The sequence below is a fragment of the Gymnoscopelus braueri genome (assembly GCF_963280865.1).
Source record: "Gymnoscopelus braueri genome assembly, chromosome: 6".
Classification (NCBI taxonomy): domain Eukaryota; kingdom Metazoa; phylum Chordata; class Actinopteri; order Myctophiformes; family Myctophidae; genus Gymnoscopelus; species Gymnoscopelus braueri.
Window position 1 is genome coordinate 21,169,828 of NC_137607.1, and position 24,872 is coordinate 21,194,699.

Below are 24,872 nucleotides of genomic sequence, written 5' to 3' on the forward strand. Positions count from 1 at the left end.
CACCTTTTTGCTTGTGAGGACACTGTAACCTGGTGTCGTTAGTTGTATAGGTGTTTACGCTTATATACTGTTGTTCTTTATTGATAGTGCTTCGTATTGTTATTTCTTACCTTTATATTGCTGTATTCATACTTTCCTTACTCTGTATCTGTAACCTTGTAACTGTAACTGCTGTGCTGCCTCTGGACGGAATCAATACAGGTATCTATCCAGTCTAATGGTAGCTGGTGGATGCTGTTCATAAACCAGGTGGTCTTGCCCTTGATACTGCGGTAGGCCTCCTTGCCTGGCTGCAGTCATTGTAGGGGTATGAACAGTTTGTGGCTGGGGTGGTGCCTGTCCTTGATGATGCACTGAGCTTTGACTACACACACCTCTTGCAGTTCCTGTATAGGGAGGGAAGCTCACCTCACATTATGTGCTCGGCCGACCGCACCACTTTTTTTTTTTTACAGTAGTAAAAAAAGTATGCAGTTTCCATACCAGGCAGTAAGACAGCCGGACAGAACACTTTCAATGGTGCTGTTGTAGTAGAGCCTGAGGATGCAGGGGCCCACTGAGAACTTCTCCAGGCGACGAAACCAGTATAGTCGCTGCTGAGCCTTTTTCTCACATTCGTGGTGTGTGTGTCCCACTTGAGCTCCTCCTCGATGTGTACTCTGAGGAAGTTGAACTTGCTGACCTTTTCCTCTGCAGCTCCAATGAAGATGGGCACGTCGTGCGCTCTCCTTTGTCTCCTGAAGTCCACAATCGGCTCCTTGGTAGTGTTGACGTTGAGGGCGAGGCTGTTCTCCTGGCACCCGAGTGCCAGTGAACTGATCTCATCTCTATAGGCAACCTCATCATTGTTGACAATCCGGTCCAGTCCGAAGGGTCAGGGGGTCAGATATGATGTTGCCCATTCCCACAAAGGAAATACATGGGGGGAAATTATGTATTTCTTAAAGCACTTTGTCTTTACGAAATAATACTTAATTAAGAAATTCCTGATTGCTGATCTACTATCTAAGAAAGAAAAGCATAAAATACAGCACAAAATAATTACTGTTTTCACATCTGATTATTCAGATTATCTGACAATACTACAATGCATTATCAATAGCGTCAATACACAGCATTATCTATTATTTCCAGTGTAGAGTATGGCTGCTAACACCCTCTTCATGAGACTTCAGCACCTTGGACAGAGACAGTTTCCTACAGGGTAAAAGGTTAGGTCAGGGTTCTTAACTTTGGCTATTGCTAGAATTGTTAGATCCTTTTACCGTAATCATAACCATACAAAACCCATGCATGAACGTAACTAAACTGAATTGATTAAACCACACCATTTATTTGTCAGTGGTGCTGTCAATATCATTCTTCCATTCCTGCACTTTGTACAGAAGTTACTGTAATACTTGTGTCTTCATCAATCTAGTTGTCTTATCAGGGACTGATTAGGCCATGCAGGACACTAGGTGAATTAAATTATCTATTGATTGAAAATCAAGATCATGAACGAACATAAGAATCTTCACCACCAGCTGTTTCAGGTTTGAAGATGGGACACTCAGGCATATCTTTTTTTAAATCTACTTACCTGCAAGTCTGACATACATTTAAGATGGCAGGTCTCCTCTGCAAATCAGTTAACATGACATTTTAATCAGGAACATTTAAATTTTGATTGATGAATATCATAATTATACAAGACCTGCAATAATGCTATTGAATTGCCTTATTGGGATACATTGAGAGGATTGTCTGAGAGACTGGGCATGGGATGGAACTGTATGAATATAGTAATGGCGTATTTCTGTCCATGTCTGCCTCACCCCAGTCTCTTGTGTTAGTTTCCTGAGGCCCTTTTTTACAGAACTGATGACACTCCATTTTGAAGTAGATCTCAGGCTGTGAAAAACCTCAGTATTTCGATCCCCTTTCTGTTCTCCCTCCAACATTTGATTAGCTCCATTTGTGTTTGGACCTCTAAATTGTCATGCTCTGTCTACAAGCATTCCTGTTTTGTGAGCCAGCTTACCACAATAAAACCTACGCTTAAATAGCTAAATATAAGTAAAGCAAAAACAGCATTTATGGAAAATAACACGAGCAAATTGCTGCCTCAAAGTTAAATTAAACTGAAAATCAACTTAGATATAATCTCAAATAAATGGAACTATGTAAAAAATAATTGGAATCACCAACACAATTGAGTTGTGGCATAGCTTGTTTATTAATGGTATATTTTGCATAGGGAAACATACTCACTTCCAGTAATGAATTCATCAGCATCTGCTGATAGCAATGGCTGAATAGGGTTATAATGAAATATTATCAAAGCTCTTAATATTCCCCACACCAGCTCAATAACATCAGTTCAGAAACATGTTGCTCTTAAGGCCAACTGTTAAGCCTAATTTATATTTCATCCTACGACTGTGTCACTAGTTAAATGTACTGATTTTCAACAAAAGAATTTGACGCCTCATGCTTTTTAGTGGAAAACCAGTTAATTTTGGTAAAGTATTAATTTGACTTTATCGGCTGTATTTAAAAAAAACAGAAAACTAATAAAAAACTTCTCTAAGCCCTCTGAAGGGGGAATATTCTATTCACTGGTCACATCATTTATGCCAGATTTTATGATCCTATGTGTAAATGAAGCGAAATTCTAAATATTCAAAAGTCAAGTTTATGTTTATAACTGACTTTTGTTTCAACTAAAAAACTAAACTGAATCATTCTTAAAACTGTTACTGAAGTTATGTTATAGTATAGCTGCTCTGTAGACAACATTTTTCAACACCTTGAGCTCAAAATCTGTACTGCAGTTAACAGCTGGCTACAGTATTTGATCATTTGGTTACACTTTCGAACGGGCAAATTCATGCACATAATTAATGCTTAATTAACACGTAATTCAAGATTAATTAATCATTAATTAAGTGTTAATTACGTAGATGAATTTGCATTGTAAGTGAAGTCTTACCGATAATGTACTCCCTTTTCAAACGTCATTAGATGGTCCAGATAAATTCTTATTCTGTTAGCCCACTTTAGTGCCAGTGTGAAAGGGAAGTTAGCCCAAGGCAAAAAGCTCTACTAGGCGAGTTTACAAAGATTGGCTGTCTTTAACTAATGCTTAATTTATACACTGCTGTATGACAAAGTATAAATCAGGCTTATGGAAATTGTGAAAAGGCAAATTTCTCGTGACTCTGGGCTTTGTCGTCTAATAGCAGAGCTGTTCCTCCTTATGTTCTCTCTGGTGTGGGGGACATATGTCTGGCGGCAAGCAAAGCAGTCCTTTACAATAATATTATCTGAAAAGTTATAATGAGAAAAAAAGTCCTTAAAATATGACACTGCATTAAAAATGTTCTCTGAGAAACAAATAATGTTTCTTCCCTTCTTTAGAAACTGTCTACAGCACATGGAGAAAACTGCGTGCAGAAACAAAGTACCAACAGATACAGAAATGAACCAATAAAGCACTGCTGTCAGAGGAAAACCTTGTATCTCTAAAAAGTCAGAGTTTACATAATTAAGAAATATGGAAAATTGTTATTTTCCAACTTTTGTATATTGTTGGAACTACATAAAAATTGTTTTTTGTGCCTGTGCCAGGACCAGGAAGCTTAGCACATAATGAAAAATTCAAGTATGAAAATAAAAAATGGAAACTGCCAATATTAGAGTTACTTGGTTTTCAGTCAACAGCAGCAACAGAGTGGAGTAGAACATAGGGGAATCACATAAACTGTTATAGAAAAGAGCCCTCTATGAAAACCAACATAACACTTTAATGTTTCAATAGCTAATTCCAACCAGCCTCCATACCTCTTATTGCATCCAGCCATAAGTTTGGAGAGATCTGAGTCATTCCTCTGCCAACGATGCAAACAGAAATAATCAAGAACCATTATAACGTTGTACTTGAAACACCCAGAGACTTTTTTTGTTGTTGCTAATAATGCTAACAGTGATCATCCATAACCGTTATAACTGCTAACAAATACTTTAAGAATATGTCAGAATAGTTATAATTGGTAACAATTCTAGCCAATCATTGTTAGCAGTACCAGCGCCAGTGTGCTGGTGTTTTCCTAGCTAACAATGCTAACAGTGATCACCCAGAACAGCACTTAAGTTTGTATCAGAGTAATAAAAAAAAAATAGAGAGAATTCTGAAGACATAAATCTGTGTCCCAATGGAAATCTCCAACTAACATGGATTCAAATGAGATGATCTGTAATGATGTGCTTTGTCAAACTGCCCATTGTTACAGTGCATATTTCTAAATGAAAGCGGAAAATGTGGTTGTTTTTTTCAGCTCATCTTTCACACTTCTAGTTGGCCCTTTTTTTTTTTCCCCCACTTTCTGTTCTCTCTATTTTCTTTTTATACTCTTTGGTTTGTATGGCTTGTCACCTCAGGACCTGCATGGCCCACTTCTATTGGCCAGGGCTGGTGATGACCTCATCGCAGACCACCATCCCCTCCAGACTACGATGTGTCATAATGACCATGCAGTACAGTATTTCAATACAACAGTACTGCACAGCTTAGCGTACAAAATAATTCAAATTAAATCAGCAGTAACATAATAGGCACTGCTTGTTGAAATCATTTTTGGTTTTTATCAGTTTTCAAGCTGTTGACCTGCTGGTTTATTTAAAATAGAGGAGAGAGAAAGTGAACACCGTCCATGCCAACTGGGATGGGGCAATTTCTTTGACCTGATGAGAGAACCATGGAAGGCTAAACATGGAGGTAGAACATCATATTCAAAGCAAATTTTCATCAACCCTATTTCAGTCTCATGCTCTCTCTGTCACCAGGTGGTCAGTTACAATGGTATTGTTGTGTTACATAGTTTGAAATGGCGTTACATTGTTTAAAATGGTGCTTTTCTTGTAGAGCGGTTTTGATATATCTTGTCACCAGGCCATTCAACCTTGGCGTTAGTTTTTCACTGTTCAATCACAATCATCCATTTTGTAGACAGAACACAGTAAATACAATTTCTCGACCTGGTATGTTGTTGTCATAATCAGCATACCCAGACAGGGTGGTGAACAGCTAATCAAAATAAGAAATAAAAAATTCAATTAAACAAACTAATATGCAAGATGGTGGTTTATCTAATCTGCACTATTTTGATGATGATGACTGCATAACAGGCTGATGGGTAAAAAAAGAAATACGTTTTTGAAGACCACAAATAAAAGCCACTCAGTGACAACAGCAGATCCCTAGCACCATTTAAACCTCACTTTGCATAATAACACTGATCACCTCTCTACTGAAACAGCACGGTTGACCATCTCTAAACCTCAGAGGTATACTTTCACAATGCTGTGGACCTATCATGTCTATCATATCTGATTGGTATTTGTCATTGCGTTAAGAGAAGGTAGCCAAATCTCTTTGTGCATTTAGTCTGCGGTTGTATGATTTGACAGTTAAGACGGCGATAGTACAGAGTGATAGATATGAAGAAGGATCACACTTCACAACCTGCTTCACCACAAATTCAGTTCCGTGACGTTCCATATGTTGGCAGCCTGTCATTCAATTATGCTTTTCAAGAGCCAGACAGACAACATTTTGGCTTTGTTAAATAGAAACATTATTGGCCATCTCAATGGGTTCTTTACAAATACAGTTTTTCCTGTTTGAGGCATAGCCATAGCATACTGCATACACCAAACAGTTTGGTGAGTGGTCGTTTTAGTAGCATCTAACTCCATAATGCTTCTCCATGGGTATTGCTAATTAACTGGTGATTCTATGCGAGCTGATCTAAATGTCTTATGGATATGTTTTCTGGGCAGACGTATTGGATATTTTCCAGTGAACACTTCTTAGTTCCAGATAAGGGGCAGCAACTATGCTCAGAATACAATTCCAAACAATTCCCTTTATCAATTAGCTCTACCTCATCCATTTATTGTTGTCTATGAAGAATTGACCATAAGAAGCACGTGGGGATTGAGTGACATTGTAATTTCATACTACAACTCACTCACAGATTAGTGTCAGCTATTTGTTGATTTATATTAGGACAGACACGCTCACAGATAGCATAAAGTAGCGATGCTGAGGGTCCAACTTTGTCTGGCGTATCTGTTCTGTCAGTTATCTTGTTTCTTTCTGCTGTTCTTGTCTGTAGTCTTTGAGGGCTGGCAACCTCAGTCGCTGTGTTGCCATTATGCTGACAGTTAATTCACCTCACTAACCACAGCATGCCATAACACCCAGTTAACCATACCATCTCCATCACAGCCTCACACATTTCTTACTCACTTCACATAATTTAAAGCTTTTCTTCATCTCTACTGTTCTCAGCAACAAGCAACAAGTCAGTGATTAAAAGAGTTTGGACATGGTGTTGTTTAGTAATAACCATGTTAACACCACAACCCTGCTATGTTGTTTGACGCCAAAAGCTACTGGTTCTACAGAAGGACCAGTAACACGTTACTACCTCAAGTACAAAATGGACAAACTCTCTCTTTGCTTGACTTTGGCAAGAAACGTCGTCGGTTAACAAGGGTGACCAACACAAATGAAACTAACTTCAAGCTGAGAGGCTCCTGTTCTTTAGTAGAGACAAACCATTAGTTTTCAACACACCATATCTCTTCTATTAATCATTTCTCATCTCATCATCCTTTACACAGTTAAATCTTAGCATCAGTCCATCCAGGTTTCTTCCATTACATGGAACATAGTATATTCTGTGGCTTGGCCACTGGCTTTAAAGAGCCCAACTTAAACACACAAACATGGACAATCTTAAAACATCCTATACACATTGTATCCTTTTTTATCGATATGCCTATATTGTACATAATATTATACACACTATTGTGTTGAAAACTGTAATAGTTCTACAAGCAAAGTAACAAATAAACAAATAAAAAATAAACTAAAATGAAAGCCAAGTTGAGTAGGCACAGACTATGCCTAATATAGTGTTTAGTGCATGCATCAGAATGAAGCTCAAACCTCACTTATGGCCTCTTTTTCACATCCTGTCACACGATCAGTCACATGGTCAAACTCAGCCAATAAAGAAATGGACGGTGTTCTGCCGGGCCTATCAGAAAGCTGCAGAACCTTGGAGCCCACCAATAGCTGACAGGCATAACTCTAAACCTAACCCTAAACTTATAACCTCGATGCCTTATCCATTTCATGGAAGTCATACTCTGTGTGGCTTGGCCACAACCTCAAATGAACTACATGTTAATACAGTACATGAACAATACGGGCATAGCTCAACACCTGACAAAATATTCACAATAAATAAGTAAGACTTTCTGAACGAACAAGGTGCCTTTCTCCAACACTATTATGTCTATGTACGTATTTAATACTTCTTTTATACATTAAAATTGCTATGGCAGCATCGCCACAGCAGAGGGGAAACAGAGCTAACTACAGACTCTGAAAATGGCTTTTTATTCATATCATATTGTGAATATTTTGATCAGGAGTTTCCACCATTTCCACAAGATCTCTCTTTTTCTATTCGATCTGGGATTCTTACCATTATCTCTAACCATTGTGCCATCATCAGATCCCAGGTAGCTAGCCATAACTACACTCTTTACAGAATGTCATTTTCAGCACATCCAAAGGGGGTAGTTTTAACATCAACACTTTATGAAATGTTAATTAACATATGTTAACGACGGGTTGTCAGAAGCACATTTTGACACATGTTTTGCTGTTACATATTCTGCTGAAAAGTAACATACACTGTAAAATCCTGAGTGTTCATTTAACCACATGAACCCTAGCATCCCTACTCATCTGGGGGCAAACATTCGGCGAAAACAGCTTATCTAGAAGCTCGACGCGTTGTAGAGCTTGTAGATTGTTTATTTTCCCGCGAAGATATTTGGTGTAGAGGGAAAAAGGAGGGGGGCCTAAAATAGACCCCTGGGGGGACTCCGGTCAACTAAGTATATGGGGTTTAAGTGGTTATCTCCGAGAGTATGCAAATGGGACTAAAATGGACCCTTACAGGTCAATTTTCTTCCATTAGTACACTCTCGGAGTTAAATTAACACTGAGGATTTTACCGTGTACACAAAGAGATGCACAGACGCTGGTGAAGGCGTTCCACGGAGAGACACTTGGGTTAGTATTGTTACTGACAGACCATTTGAAGGATCTCTTTTAATGGACCATTTTCTCCTAACCTAAAAACTGTCTACCAGCTAAACTGGGCAACAACAAGCAGTCACACATGCAGCATTTTTTTCTGTTTTTTGTATTTTTGAAATGTTACCAGTTGTACCAAGAAAAAGAAAAAGAATGATCACTTTTCCTTAATAATGTATCATTGTTATTTAACTAAAGGCAAGGCACATAATGTGTTTTATGAAATATCGTGCAAAAGAGAAGTTTAACAACAGGGCTATTATTAAAATCCAAAGGAGTAGATTTGATAGGGAATCGCTCTTCCATATAGCGCCCTCTGTTGTCATACAGAGGGAAAGAGAAGAGGGGGAAGAATGAAGGAAGAGTATCAGAAAGAGGGGAAGGATTAAGAACAGGATCAGGAGGGAGAGGTATCATCAGGTTGAGCCATGCATTCTTTAGGTCAGCACAGCGACCACAGCAGCACCATGCAGTTTACATCAGCTTTCAGCTAACTTTAATGCCAAATTTATATTCCATCATCTGACCGTGTCCTGTGCCGGAAATATCCGATCTACGAGCTCAGAAACTCGACACGTTGTGAGCTTGTTGATTGGCTATTTTTGGCATGGGACACCGTCATACAAATAAGTATAAATCAGGCTCAACGCACCTTAACCCAAACCCTCTTCGAAGCCAGTATACGATCCAGGTCACTGACCAAATTCAAACGGCGGCCATTTTGCTCTTACGTCATACTTGGGGAATGGGAAACTCTCCCGAGGATGGTAAGAGCAAAATAGCCGCCGTGTGAATATGGTCGATATCAGCACTTTCTTTAGATAAAACCTAACCTGTAGCAGTCATAGGCCACTGCTAACTTTAACCCTAAAAAAAAAACTAGCGGTTCAAACAAATTTCACTCTCACACAGACCACCCTTACCAGCAAATTACTGTACAATATATTGGTTTTCAAGAGCACAAGGCCTTAGAGGTTAGCATGTGGCCATTTCATATCAAACAACTTTGTTTAAGCAGCCTTCATGACCTCTCAGAAGACCCGATCTGAATAGAGAAATGTCACAAGAAAGCTATCTTACTTTTGGTACCTCTGCTGGAATTTTATCATTGAACGATCAATGCAAATAAGGTTGTTTCGGCCATACAACAGACTGCTTTACGCATGCTGATGATGTGTTTCACAATTAGATTTAGTTTTGACCTAGTCTCAGCCAAAAGACCTTTCATATGATTCAGACCTCTTTCAGATGTCTGACCATAAGCAATATGCAGGAGGTAACTCTTCATTGTTCCTTGTTTAACTGTGCCTTTATGGTCGTGTTCTGACTTCTAATTGATGTTTGGTATATATTGATATTTACTTTGCATAAGACCTGTGTCGAGGGTTTCCATTCTATGTTAAATTATGTGAAACGTTTAAACAAAGCTGTTTCAAAGTTGGATTGCCTCAAATCGGGCTTGAAGAATGTACAGTAACTTATCCACTGTAGCTTTGTGTGATCTATTCTGGGCATGTTGCACAATAGAAAACCCAACGTGCTGAAACCAACCATAAACCAAATCAAGCATTATTTCTTCCATTCTTACATCCCCCACATTAACTCGTAATTTCGCTGCCATGGTTACCATGGGTTACAGCTTTAGAGATATACGCCTCCGTGCTTTCAGCCCTGGAGGATATAGGGTCAGGGAGGATGAGGGTAGGATGAGTTCTGCACTTGAACCACTCATTATTTAGGGAAGCATTCTAGAACTGGAGAGGGAACCTGGGTTTTGTGCTCAGTTCAAAGTTCAGCTCATGTACCCTGCTGTCAAAAACCATTGACAACCTCTTACAATAACACAGTAAAACCCACCTTTGCTTGGCAACATGCCACACTACTATCACGCCAAAAAAAGCTGCTCGAAAAAAAAGTGCAATGCCTGTTATATCCAATAGTATTACACCTAGATACAAGTACAAACCCCTTTCCCAAATAACCAATACTGAGTCCGCTGAGACAATCAGGGGACAGAAAATCTACACACGAAGTCTCCTCGGGTAAAGAGCAGGGTATGAGTTGTTGTGGAGATACAGGAACCATATTCACATTCTTGCACACAGCCACACACAAAATGTCAGAGTTTCACATTCTGACACACACATCGCCACACCATGATAGAGTTTCAAACACACGCGCTAGACAGAATTGTCCGGCATCACAATCAAAGCTATCTTGGCATTTCAACATTACAGTCTTCTTCTACCAGCTGTTTCACAGCGGTAGCTCAACTCGTCGCAATTCTTATCAATCAGGCATTGTGCACAGATAAAGGTCCAACGAGGGCTTTTTAGCCCCCTGCCACCCACAGTCCTGTGCTAGAATATCTTCATTCATGTCGTTTTTTATATAGAAATTACTTTCACCATCGTCACTTAACCCATTCGATCCGGGGACGCATCTACAAATGTCTTCTAAATCCTAACAGTTTTTTTTTTTTAAACGTAGGTTTCTATATCAGTGGATCTCAAACTGTCAAGGACCCCCAAAATTATATGTATTTGGCCGCGGACCCCCATCTCCAAATATTTTGTTCCAGGGACCCCCCAGAAGCAAAGATTTGAGTTACAAATGTTCGCTTTAAAAAATATATATATATTCAAAGATTTGCACAAATTTTCACGATTTCTCAAAAATAGCAGATCAATAGCAGCTCATAGTGCGGCACTCTGTGCCGCGCTATGAGCTTGTATATCTGCTATTTTTGAATAGCCAAATAAATCTTAAAATGACACAGAGATGCTTTCCCGGTCTTAATGGATTAAACAGGGCAAGATGTTCATGGAAAACGCTTTTTTTTGTTTTGTTTGGCTGGTGCCCCTGCCCTCCAAAATATCTGTGCACCGTCCCACTAAACCAGTACCACTGTGTATGTATGTAACTGTAGCATCGTGTGCCGTGTTAGAGTACTGTAGGCATGAACATAATAGTTCTTACATTCCACCGTGATTCGTCGTTTTCCTAATTCGAAAAAAAACAAAAGCACAATCAAAACAGTCTTAAGAAACATGAGCCTCTGAAGAAAGCAACATGACAGGTATACAGGCCGATGATGATTGTCAATAAAAAGGAAAGAGAAAGCCTCTTGTCTTTTGGTGGGATAAGAGAGCAACGAGCTGCTGCTGTTTGAACTCCAATTTTCCCCCGAGCACATCCAAAAACATAGTGAAAAGTGCAAAGAAATAATATATCAAAAAACTGGATCTCTCACTCTCTCTCTCTTTCTGGTTGATTCAGAAAATAAGGGAGGCTTATTTGCATATATAAGAAGCAGCACCTGCAGCGGAGAGGGGCATTCTGAGTGTGATGAGGGGAGGAGAGAGGGGGGGTCGGGGGTATACGGGCTAATGTCCTTCCCAGTGAGGAGGTCCTCAATGTTTAGGAGGGCAAAGGGGGGCCCGGGATAGAGGACTAACCATTCTGGGGAGTGGTCAGGGGGAAGAGAAGGAAGGTGTATAGAGAGATGTCCTGTCCCATGTACTGTAACAAACCTTGTTGTTGTTGTTGCCGTGGGGATATTTTTAGGACAGAGGCCTCGTGGGATTTCGGGTAGAGAGGCCTGAATCTGGCCGGGCTTCACGGCTGACAGTTCATGTGGGCTGCTCTGCACCGAACACCCCCCATTGCCTTCAATCCGTCGCTGTTGTTTGAATATCACAGGTTCTCGTTGGTGTTCATCTTCGCCGCAGCCATTTTTTCCATCATCATCACTCTTTTGCATTGTGTTTGGTTTGGGGGTGCCCGCGGTTCTCTCCGTCTCTCTCTCTCTCTGTCTGTCTGTCTCTCTCTCCATCCAAAGGATGTCTCTAACATGTTTAGGTAGATACACATATATAAATATATTCAGGTGTACATTTATATATGCATAACAAACACATTATGCTTTTATGTGTGTATTTTTCGGCTTGTGTTTTCTTGTTGACAACATAATTGTCTCTCCTTCAGGGACATTGCTTTGTCGTGATAATCAGCCTCCTTCTAAAGGTCACTCAGTTGCCCAGGTACCAAGACTGAAACAAATAGAGAAGACAGATTCAGGTAAACAACAAACAAACGGTGAATTTGCGTGCCCACAAAGACATTTGGAACACGTAGATAGTCAGCATTGTGCATGAATGTGTGTCTACAAAATGTCTTCTAAATCCATTTTTTTTAAAGAAAAAAACCTATGTTGCTATGTCAGTGGTTCTCAAACTTTTTCATGTCAAGGAGCCCCAAAATGATATGCATTTGGCCGCGGACCCCCATCTCAAAATATTTTGTTCCAGGGACCCCCCAGAAGCAAAGATTCGAGTTAAAAATGTTCACTTTAAAACAATATATATTCAATGATTTGCACAAATTTTCTCGATTTCTCATAAATAGCAGATCTACAAGCTCATAGCGCGGCACTCGGTGCCGCGCTATGAGCTTGTATATCTGCTATTTTTGAATAGCCAAAGTGTAAAATAATGCTTTTTTAGCTCAAATCAAGAAGTGACACAGATGCGTTCCAGGTCTTAATGGGTTAAAAATAAAATAAAACACAAAACATAAATAGTAGTAGAATATAAGTAGTAGTACTTTGCCGAAGTACATATTGTGCTCTCTTTCATTGTTTAAACCAACTGCATCAATTAGCATAAAGCATGACAGTTGAAAATGTTTACGTTTATAAACCTCAAAATACGAAATCGATATTAAAGCAAGAATCCGCAAAAGGGAAATCCATTACAGAAGAGCAAAGCAAAAAGAGGGGAGATTGAGAGAATGATTCACAAAACCACTCAGATTTTTCTTTATGGTTTTGCATTGCAGTGTTCATATATAATGTCTGCATCAGCAGTAAACCATAGTAAGCCTCCATAAAGCTATACAATATGAACAAGGTCACTTTTACGGCACGGCGCCGAAGGGGCCATGCAGCTGTCTAAGCACAGGGTTTGTCTGTATCTCTGTCCCTATCTTTGTCCCCGCAAAAGCAGACCAATAACAGCATCAGCTCACGCTGCCTCATGCATTTTTTCACAGACGAAAACTAAATAAAAACTAAGCTACGATGACTAAAACTAAGACTAAATATATTGACAAGTCCGTCAACAAATAAAAACTAGAGTCATTTTATGCGTCTTGAAACGCTCTGAAAATAGCAGATCTACAAGATCTTGTAGATCGGCGATTTTCAGCATGCAACCAAGTGTAAAATCAGCCATTACAATGCCATCAAGGCCCGCCAAAATACCTTTTATATAATTGGATGATGTTTAGTTGACTGAAACTAGACTAAAACTAAAAAATGTCAGATAACTTTTTAGTACGAGACACCAAAAAAGAAATTTGATGTCTCCCCGGTATCCATACTAGTGAAAACTAGCGACGTGACGCGCTTGAGCTTGTAGATCTGCTATTTTCACTAATTTATGGAATTAGAAATAATAATAATTAAAAAAAAATGTTTTTATTTCACGGAAAATTGTGGGGACATAAAAAGATCTAGCCTATGACCTGTATACTGGATGTGGTGGGATTCAGGACACCGAGCCATTTACTGTAACTGTGGATTAATTTAGCTAACTGTCTGCAGCCTTTTCAGTTGCACAGCCTGCCTTTTAAACAGGGCTCCCTCGTAAAAGAGATCTTGTATCTCGGTGGGAATTCACCTGTATAAATAAAGGTCAAATAAAAAACATTTAAAAAAAACAGGGAAACCAAGAGTTATTAGACTCGTTGTTTTGCTTACGGTCACTTGTGGATTGATTTGAAAATTCTCCAAGTTTTTCCACTGAGTGTACAAATGGAACCAAAATGGACACTTACAGGTACATTTGGTTCCATTTGTACACTCTCAGAGTTAAATTAACCCTCTGGATTCACAGTGTAATAAAGGTACACAGCAGCTGTTGATTTTACTTTGTACATTCACTCAACACCTCTTTAATTATAAAGCCCTGGTTGGAAAATTACCACCTTATATCTCTTCCATGCTACGTCAGAAACCTAGTCACATTCTAACTCGCTCCAGCCAACCAGTCCTTCTGGTTCCTTTTGCCAGTTCGGAACTGGGAAAGACTGCTTTCAGCATTGGTGCACCAGATTCTTGGAACCTCTTGCAACAAGAGCTTAAACTGAATACCCTAGCATCTATTGGCCATTTTAGGAATGTATTAGGGCGGGGACTTTATCGCGTTAATTTCGATAAATTAATTACAGAAAAATTCTCACTGGACGCGTTTCAGACGGACCGATCATACCAGCACACCAACCTGAAGCGACGTGGTTCTCACTTCTCAGACAACAACAAAGTAAACTGCAGCCAGCACAGTGCATGAGCCTGCTTGATAATGTTGGCTGGGCATAAAATCTGTAATGGATACCCCCCCCACACGCGCGTTTGTCCCATTTACGGGGGGGGGGGGGGTGGCGGTGCGCTGGGGGGGGGGCTGCACGATGCGGTGCGGGTCACATGCGCTCGATTTTTATTAATGAATTAAACTACTATAAAACAACAGTAACAACACACTCTACCAGCCTCGAGTGGTGGAAAATAGAAGATCTACACGCTCACAATGTCTTGCGCTTGTAGATCGGCTATTTTCTCATGGTTACTGTATGTTTTATAATAACCGAAATCTACAAAGTAACTAGTAACTAAAGTTTTCAAATATTGTAGTGGAGTAAAAGTACAATATTTGCCTTTGAGATATAGTGGAGTTACTGGAGTAGAAGTAAAAGTATTAGAAATTGGAAATACTCGAGAGTCAAGTGCAAATACCTCAAAATTGTACTTAAGTACAGTTCTTGAGTACATGTACTTAAAGACGTATGCCAAAATCCATTTGAAAAAAAATGCTTTTCACTGTTCTCAGGTCAAATATTGATATGCGATTAAAATGCGATTAATTGTGATTAATTAATTACAAAGCCTCTAATTAATTAGATTAATTTTTTTTATCGAGTCCCAGCCCTAGAATTTATATAATAACTGTGCATTACCTGTATGCAACTGTTTTAACTGATTGCTGTCAACATGCAACTGTTTTAACAGTTTGTTGTCAACATTACTGTTTTTCTTGTTGTTCTTATGTCATTTATATGTGTGTGTAATCTCGGCATCATTGTAAATGAGGGTCTCCCTCAATGATCTCTCAGAGAATCTTACATAAAGGTTGAATGAGCAACCCAGGATATTCATAGTCTCTGAGATTAATAGACACCAAAATACTGTAATTACACACATCCTGAGTTAACCGTTAAAAAAAAACGCTTAATGGTTATTATAACTCTATTCATAATACAGTCTGTAAAAATTGGAAAATATTTTTTGTTTAACTTTGTGGACTCAAGAAGCAGCGTTATCTAAAACGCTAAGTAATCAGACTTCACTGACTAGTTTGAGTAACACAGAAGGAGGTATTAGCAGGTAATAAGTGATCATTTACATTTAAAAAAGAACCCGCCTTGGTTCTTCTTACTCGACTTCTGCCACGATGTCGCAACTCTGTGTCGCGTTAACAGGGATCTAAACAGACCACAGTGTATCAGTACACTGTCGATCCTAGATAATGGCACACTAGCTCTTCCCTCCGTTCTATAGGGTCTGATCAGGCAATTAGATGAACTATTCTGACAAGCTTAGTCTAACGCACCTTACTGTCGCTCCTAACTACCAAGAACTTATTTCACCTTGCATTCAGTTCAAACACACGCTACACAGACACATGCGCGAGCACACACACACACACACACACACACACACACACACACACACACACGTGCGCGCGCACACACACACACACCCACCCACACACAAACACCCACACACACACATATACACACACCCACACACACACATTCATACTCCTGGCTCAGCAGTATTCGCCGGGCTGTTTTATGGAGCAGAAGCACTGCAATGCAGCAGCCAGCAGCCACTCTGCAGTCTGATACCGGGCCTGGGTCGAACCACCTATTGAAGCTATTGTTATTAGCTAGCCAATTAATCACCTACTGTAAGTAACCAACCAAACCCGAGCTCCAGCAGGAGGCATGATGTCTGGCACTACATATTACAAACTAACTATCATGTAGAGCAATAATAAAATCTCTGGATCTCTGGATCAGTCTGTCTGCCTAAACAGTCAATACTAGTCTAGTTCACATGACCCTCGCTAAATTTAGACGGCGATATAGTGAGCATTTTACTGAATCGGAGTTTTCACATCACTAAACTTAACCCATTTACACCGGGAAAGAATCTGTGTCATTTTTTGATTTCTTTGGCTATTCAAAAATTGCAGATATACAAGCTCACAAGCTTGTAGATCTGCAAAAAAAATGGTTTGTATTTATGTATGTATTTAGCCGCGGACTCCCATCCCAAAATATGTAATTCCAGGGACCCCCCAGAAGCAAAGATTTGAGTTACAAATGTCCCCTTTAAAAATATATATTCAAAGATTTGCACAGATTTTCACGATTGTTCAAAAAGAATTGCAGCTCTACAAGCTCATAGCGCGTTGTATATCTGCTATTTTTGGCATAGCCAAAGAAATCTAAAAATGACACAGATTCTTTCCCGGTCTTAATGGGTTAAGCTGGGTTGCACACCATACAAACTCTTATGTTGAGCTTAGTTGCTATTAAATATACACCTACCAACTTCTAGGCGTATATAACTGTTACGGATCTCCGCAGCTCAGATCAAAACGTTAATAACGGTGTACGTTTGAGGTGTAGTGTGCAAGCTCTACTCCTGTATATCCACACTATATAATCACCATAATAAACCAATTATCACAGATTTTGAAACACTACATGATATGTGTAAATACATTTTTGGATGTACAGCTAACAAACTAACATTATAGCAATAGTATAAGGTTATTCTTTGTTTAGGTTTTTAGTTTTTAACATAAACGCATTGACAGTACATTTACTACATTATAGAGGCTCCACTATAGATTAAAGGAACAGCTCACCCCCGATTAGTCACCCCATGGAGACTTGAATTCATGGATATTTTTTTGTTTTTGTCGCATTTCTAAGCCAATAATTTGGTGACCAGAGGACAGGTAGGCAGTGGTTCCGGTAGGAGACACAAAGGAGACTCTTTGTGTGTCCTACCGGAACCGCTGCCGGTCATCAAATTATTGGCTTAGGAATGTGACAAAAACTGAAAAATAGTCTCCATGGGGTGACTAGCTCTAAAAAACTGTAAAAAAAACTGTAAAAAACTGTCATTTTGGAGGTGAACTATCCCTTTAACTACAGTAAACTACTATCAAATTAATCATTACTCATACAATTATTTATACTGTATGTACGTATATGCAAAACATATTAATAAATGAATGGCAAAAAGGGAACTAAGTTTAACAAGTTGCTGTGGTTCACTGACAGTTATTTTTGAAAGTTCTGTCATAGCTTGTGATGCTGCTGTAGTGACTGTATTTACATTGTTAATTGCTTCATGATGGGCTTTATGATAATACTTTACTAGCTAAGACATTCCCTGTGTTTGAGCAACCCAATTTAGTTAATCCATAGTTTGAAACTAATTACAGTTTTAATGACTATGAACTGTCTAAGGTCTTTATACACATCGGCTACTTGTAAAGGATTTACAAATAGCTGGTGCAACCCCAGCAGTTACTGAAGACACCCGTTTCTAATAGTCCAGGTTTGGTACAGTCTGATAACTTCCAGTTAACGTTTTCAATGCTACAAGGATGCTTTAGGCAAACTGGACATCCTTAGTGTGCCATACTATAAGAAACAGGACTGACACATCAGATGATATTCTGCTCGAGGACAACACATTTTGAGAACACAGTGTCTACTGAACACCAGCGGTGTAAAAAGTACTCAAATGTTTCACTTAGTAAAAGTATCAAGTAAAAGTCCGGAATTAAAAATGTCCTTGAGTAAAGTAAGTGCAAAAGTATTGGTATCAAAATGTACTTAAAGTACCAAAAGTGGAAAGTACTCATTGTGCAGAATGTCCCATTTCACAAGTTTTCAAATGTATAAAAATCTTTTGAAAATAGCCGATCTACAAGCTCACAATGCGTCGCATCGCGACGCATTGTGAGCTTGTAGATCGGCTATTTTCAAATGGCCAAAATGTATATAGGGCTGAAGTGGTTACTGTATGTTTTGTGATAATAATCCAAATCTACAAAATAACTTCTACATTTTTCAAATAATTGTAGTGGAGTAAAAAACAATATTTGTCTCTGAAATGTAGTGGAGTAGAGGTAAAAGTATTGAAAATTGGAAATAATTCAGTAAAGTAAAAGTACCTCAAAATTATGTACAGTACTCGAGTAAATGTACTTTACACCACTGCTGATAACTTCCGGTTAACGTTTTCAATGCAACTTTTTTAGGCAAATTGGACATCCTTAGTGTGCCATACTATAAGAAACAGGACTGACACATCAGAAGATTTCCAGCTCAACACATAGTCCAGTTTGAACACAGTGTTTCCACTCAACGTTCTCTAACCTGGGCTTGGTAAAGTCCACCGGGGTCACGGGGTGCGACTCCAACAAAGGAGGGTCGGTTGGCTGGAGGCGTCCCAGGGGCCGAGTATGCTTGAGGATGGAGAAGATAGAGGAGGTTGAGGCAGAGACAAAAGGCAAAGATAACCATTAAACACATCCTAATACCTTTTGTAATGTTACTGTGCTCAATCTCATACGCACTCACCAGGTAAACTCTTAAAAACCTAATTGGGACTAGAAGTCAGATCAACATTTGTGTCATTTGTATGGCCAGATGTTAAATAGCTATATATTCCGATTCCATTGCTATAGACTAGAATGATTATCGGAATATAGAACTTTAACTTAACTCTTTCACTGCCAAGAGTATTTTCATTTTCAGTACTCCCCCAGTGCCAGCAATTTGCGTTTTTTTGTTTTTTTTTTTTTTTTAATTTTTCATTCAAATAAATTATCTGATTGGGTTTTTAAACCCATAATACAGTTCTACCAGTAGAGAGCAACAAATCGACACATTGATGACCTCGCTGGCTCACTCGCCCCCTCCCAAACAGGCTCACGTCACATCCGGTCATAACCGGATGTTGACATTTTCGACAATCGTTGATCGGGCTAAATTACGATGTGATACACGACTACGATGACTGATCGTCACCCAGACCAAAGAGAGTAGACGTGGACCTCTCCGTTCGTTTTTTATACCGTGTGAAAAAACGTGACTTTCCTGTTTCCTATTCTGGCCGAAAATGACCGCGGGAAAAAAATGAGAACCGGAAACGGAATCTGCGTCATGAAACCGGAACCCAATGAGTCTGAAGGAGTCAGGAAGCGAAAGTGATCATGAAAAATAAACAGAATAGCGCGAACAGTGGTGGAAAAAGCACTCAAATGTTTTACTTAAATAAAAGTATCAATACTACAATGAAATACTCTGTTACAAGTAAAAGTCTGGAATTCAAAATGTACTTGAGTAAAGTACAAAAGTATTGGTATCCAAATGTACTTAAAAGTACCAAAAGTAAAAGTACTAAAATGTTTGAAAATAGTAGATCTACAAGCTCACAACGCGTCGCGATGCGACGCGTTGTGCTTGAAGATCGGCTGTTTTCAAATAGCCTAGTTATAAAATAGGGATAAAGTGGTTAATGTATGTTTTATAATGTAATAATGTATATTTGCAAAGTGACTAGTAACTAAAGTTTTCAAAGAATTGTAGTGGAGTAGAGTGGAAATACTCCAGTAAAGTAAAAGTACCTCAAAATTGTACTTAAGTACAGTACTTGAGTAAATGTACTTTACGTTACTTTACACCACTGATCTCTGATATCACATAGTATGTCTGAATTTGCATCTTACTGGGTGATGTGGGAGAGTGTGCCCCTCCATCAGAGGAGGTGGTACTGGTCTTGGAGTCCACCACAGGCAGAGTTAGCCTGGGGAGGGAGGAAGGAGGTGCAGGGCCGGGCGGGGCCAGCATCTGCGAGGAGATGTAGTGACTGGGGACTTTAACCTGTCCACTGCCATTCAGCTGTTTATGGAGAGACACACACGCAAACACGCACACGCACGCACGCACGCACACACACACACACACACACACACACACACACACACACACACACACACACACACACACACACACACACACACACACACACACACACACACACACACAGATGAGATATGGATGACCCAATTATTAAATCAATTAGTTAATCACCTTTATTTATAATAATATAAATAATTATATATATATAATAATAATAATAATTATATATATATATATAATATATAATATTTATTTACAATAAAATGTAATGCGGTGTGTACTTTCCATAAAAAGTATTAATCAATTAAAAGAAAAGGAGTAAAAATCAAATGTGATTTTTAATGGAACAAGAGAAAGGCACTAAGAAAGGGAAACCTCTGCATTTTAAACCTGATTGATTCTATTCACAAGACTGAGTTTTGTTGGTTGTACTTACAGAGCTGGGGGCTTGATTGGCAGGGTCACAGGCCAATGAGACCAGGTCTTTGAGGGGGTCCTGGGTGAGGTGAGGAGGATAGCGGATCGCTCCGTGAGGGAAGTAGGAAGAAGAGGGGAAATGCAGAGATGATGAGGGATGAGGACTCCGAGACAGACCTGGAGAGAGACAGAGATCAAATAAAACAAAATGTATTAAAAAATGTCAAAGATGTCAGTTTAAAGGTGCTACTTCTGGTGTTTATTTAAAAACACATCCGTTTTGATTATTTATTCGTTTTTTTCTTTAGAGTAGACAATACTTTTTTACTCTTTCTCCCCAATTTTGTCATTATGCAAATTCATTAATTCCTCCCACTGCTTGCCACTGCTGTTGTAATCCTACTGGCTCACCTGCCAGTGAGGAGCCCCAGTGGGGAGGACGTAGAGCGTTTGTCCTATTCCTCCCGCTCAACATTCCTCAATCGGTGCCGCCCCCAGCCCGTAGGAGTGCATTCAGTGACAGATATCACCGCCTCCTCACCTGGCGTCCCTCCCCTGAACACGGGGCCAATTATGTTCGTATAGACGCTCAGCCAAACTGAAAGCACTGTGGTGGATTCGAACCCCTATAGACTCCTCGATGGTGGTCCGGTACTTTACCCCAGCACCACCCAAGTGCTCTAATGCTGATTAGTTTAACTTTGTGTTACACAAGAGAAACCAGAATGAGTATCGCTTTAAAATGCAATTATGTTATCTGCGTTTTCTCATTAGCAAGTAAGCAGTGGTGTAAAGTAAGTACATTTACTCAAGTACTGTACTTAAGTACAATTTTGAGGTATTTTTACTTTACTGGAGTATTTCCAATTTGCAGTACTTCTACTCCACTACATCTCAGAGGCAAATATTGTTCTTTTTACTCCATTACAATTATTCAAAAACTTAAGTTACTAGTTACTTTGTAGATTTTTATTATTATTACAAAACACATTAACCACATCAGCCCTATATATATTTCGGACATTTGTAGATCGGCTATTTTCAAAAGACTGTTTATACATTTTGAACTTCTGAAATGGGACATTCTGCACAATGAGTACTTTTACTTTTGGTTTACTTTAACTACATTTTGATACCAAATTACCAATACTTTTGTACTTTTACTCAAGTAAATTTTGTATTCCGGACTTTTACTTGTAACAGGGTATTTCTACATTGCAGTATTGATACTTTTACTTAAGTAAAACGTGAGTACTTTTACCACCACTGCAAGTAAGTACAAATCACTACATTACATACTGTACACACAATGCCAGCTTAAAATTTCAGAACCATTTGACCTGTCAAATGAACATGTTCATTTCTAGTATTACAGTACTGCATGTGTGTTTAAATACGAACCACTGTGTACAGCTATGACAGGCCGATGGTGTTGGGTGAAGGAGCCCAGTCTGGGTGAGTCCTCCTGCGGAGAGGGACTGTCCAACTCTGCCTTCTTGACTGGAGGAGACAGACCTGGAAGCAGACAAACAGAGACAAAACAATGTACTGCAAATCATAGTTACTGTGCCTATACATACTAGAAGTTGATCTAAAAACAATTGACTAACACTTGACTTTGGTCCTCATTGATATGCCACACACTGCCTTACCACCAAAGTCAAATGTGATAAATGTGCATTAATTTACATCGATCGTGGAGGTTAATGTAAATTGTCCACATTTTGACCCACATTGATCTAAGCATGAAACATATTATTCTACTGATGCTCTATTACTGGGTTTCTCAAACTAAAAGCTCCAGTAGTTGGCACAATCCCAGCATGCATTGCCTTGATCAAAACAACGGCATGCTGGCAGGAATCATGGAGTGTCGCTGATCTTTTCAGTCTTTTCAGCGCCAATCTTTTACACTAATAACATATTATTAATCGACGAGGGTTTTGTTGTCTCCGCCAGGGTGGACCGCTGAAGGCCGGAGGCTATGTTTTTGCTCCTGACCGTCCGTCCATCTGTCCGTCCATCTGTCCGTCCGTCCGGTGTGTGTGTGTGTGTGTGTGTGTGTGTGTGTGCACGTGCGCGTGTGCGTGTGTCAGTCTGTCCGTCTGTTTGTGAGCAGCTAATCTCTGGCACGGTTAGATGGATCGGCATGAAACTTTGTACGCACACTCCCAGTTGGCCAAGAAATTAAGCGATTCATATACAATAAGAGGCTATAACAGGCCACTTCACGCTTTGGCCTATAACTCTTGAAACGTAGAGTCATACAGTCAAAAATGTTGTTTCCTTGGATTCTATGGATCATGACACAACTCTCCATCCAGGCCACGCCATTTAGCGTTTTGTTCAAAACACACATTTTGCTACCACTCATACAGATTTTATCCAAAGCTCACACAAATCGGTACACATTATTTCTGGAGTCATGTGAACAAGGTGTATCAGTCAGATATAATCCATTCCGATTGACTATGACTGACTTCCAAAATCTGTGGGCCCTGGTTAGGCAACCCAGCCTGGCGGAGACCGGTGCTCCGAAGAGCATATTTTTTCTAGTTTTGAAGTCTGATTTTTTATTTAAGCTGCCTTGATGCTGGTGGGAAGAAAACAGAGTAAAGTGTGAATTTAAAGCAAGATTTTGGCTAAAATGCCTTTGATGTCAACCTATGTTACAGTAGTGGTGAGTCTTGAATCATTTAATCTAAAATAGAAAAAGAAAAAGCCAAAGAGGCTGAGGTAGCGCTACAGAACTCTAGTGCAGAGTAATGGGTCAGAGCTAGTTTTACAGCAGAAGAACACTTAGCTAGCAGCGCTGGAATCATTTCTTTTCAAAAGGCTCTAGCAGAAATTCCACTTCTGTGCTTGTCTTTTGAAGTGTGCCGTGAAATCATAAGGTTGAAATGGATACTGGCGGCTGCCGCCAAGCGTTTGAATTCATTTTGCATGATTTCCTGCCAGAATGGTGGTGCAAATAGATGCAACGTGTATCTCGTCACGTGAGCGTCTGCAGCCCTACGGGACTGGGGCCTAAAATGGGTTACTGGCCAATTTCTGGAGGAGCTGCACATGAAGAAATTACTTTTAACGAGTCTCCCCAGGTGTAGATCCCCATGTGCGTTAATGACCACAGTGAAAGGGTCGTGGGCTAAACAAACATTACGAAAACACTAAGGACTTTGGCATTTAGAGTTTAAATAAAACAGATGGGTTACTGAAGTCATATGGTACTTTCCACAGCCACAGAACATTCCTCAGAACGCTCAAAAAACGAACCAGACATATCTGATCATAGATCACAGTTAAGATCATAGTTTTGAGTAATCCCACAGAAGCTGACAAACTTGGAACGTTTAGTTACAAAGCCAGTTCATTTGTTCCTGAGTTTTGCACTGGGTCTGGGTAGATGGGAAGCACCCTCTGACGTCAGCCCTCTCTACGCCATGGCACTCTTCTGGGAGACACAAAAGTCACATCAAACCAACCAAACACCTGACTGTTGTGGACAATCAACCTCAGGCCAAAGAATCAAGTGAAAGACGCGTCAAAAGTTGAAAGAATAGAAACTTGCCTCCTTCCATGTCATCGGTCCAGTTCCTGGAGCTGCTGGCGGGGGAGGAGGGGGAGGGGTAATACTCTCCACCTGGGCTGTCTGCCTCCTCCTCCATGGAGCCCGACTTATGGCGTTTACTCCTGGAGACGTGGAGAGAGAACGAGAGAGATGGATGGACAGGCCAAGTAGAGCAGTGGTTCTTTTTCATGTCAAGCACCCCCAAAATTATATGTATTTGGCCACGGACCCCAATCTCAAAATATTTTGTTCCAGGGACCCCCAGCAGCAAAGATTTGAGTTACAAATGTTGGCTTTAAAAATATATATATTCAAAGATTAGCAAAACAATTTCAAATGTTTCCAAGAATAGCAGATCTACAAGCTCATAGCGCGGTACTTGGTGCCGTGCTATGAGCTTGTATCTGCTATTTTTGAATAGCCAAAGTATAAAATATGGATAAAGGGGTTGAAATGATTGTGACGCTTTATTAACACATTTTGCTGGGGACCCCCTGGTAGCCCCCCAAGGACCCATGGGGGTCCCCCGACCCCAGTTTGAGAACCAATGGAGTAGAGAGTAAATATAATACATATTTCGTGGTGTCAAAAGTTGGTCACAGGACTAAGGATGTGAACACGCCTCAAATTACAATGTTCCTCCTACATTGT

The 24,872-nt window shown here is 39.7% G+C and overlaps 1 protein-coding gene across 7 annotated transcripts in view; it reads right to left on the bottom strand.

Annotated features, from left to right (window-relative positions):
• Positions 1–2,199: 2,199 nt before the first annotated feature.
• The window catches only part of nfic (nuclear factor I/C), an 82,117-nt gene continuing 59,444 nt past the window's right edge, over positions 2,200–24,872 (bottom strand). For 3 of the 7 annotated variants that reach the window (XM_080431858.1, XM_080431860.1, XM_080431861.1), the window contains exons 8-14: positions 24,222–24,343; positions 24,012–24,104; positions 22,055–22,168; positions 20,673–20,830; positions 20,044–20,215; positions 18,689–18,777; positions 2,200–12,216 (exon numbers count right to left, since the gene is read on the bottom strand). In XM_080431858.1, the coding sequence (XP_080287984.1) occupies positions 12,196–12,216; positions 18,689–18,777; positions 20,044–20,215; positions 20,673–20,830; positions 22,055–22,168; positions 24,012–24,104; positions 24,222–24,343 (769 nt within the window). In that variant the 3' untranslated portion in view covers positions 2,200–12,195. The remainder of the gene's footprint in view (positions 12,217–18,688; positions 18,778–20,043; positions 20,216–20,672; positions 20,831–22,054; positions 22,169–24,011; positions 24,105–24,221; positions 24,344–24,872) is intronic. The other 4 variants (XM_080431862.1, XM_080431863.1, XM_080431864.1 and 1 more) reach the window with 2 other exon arrangements.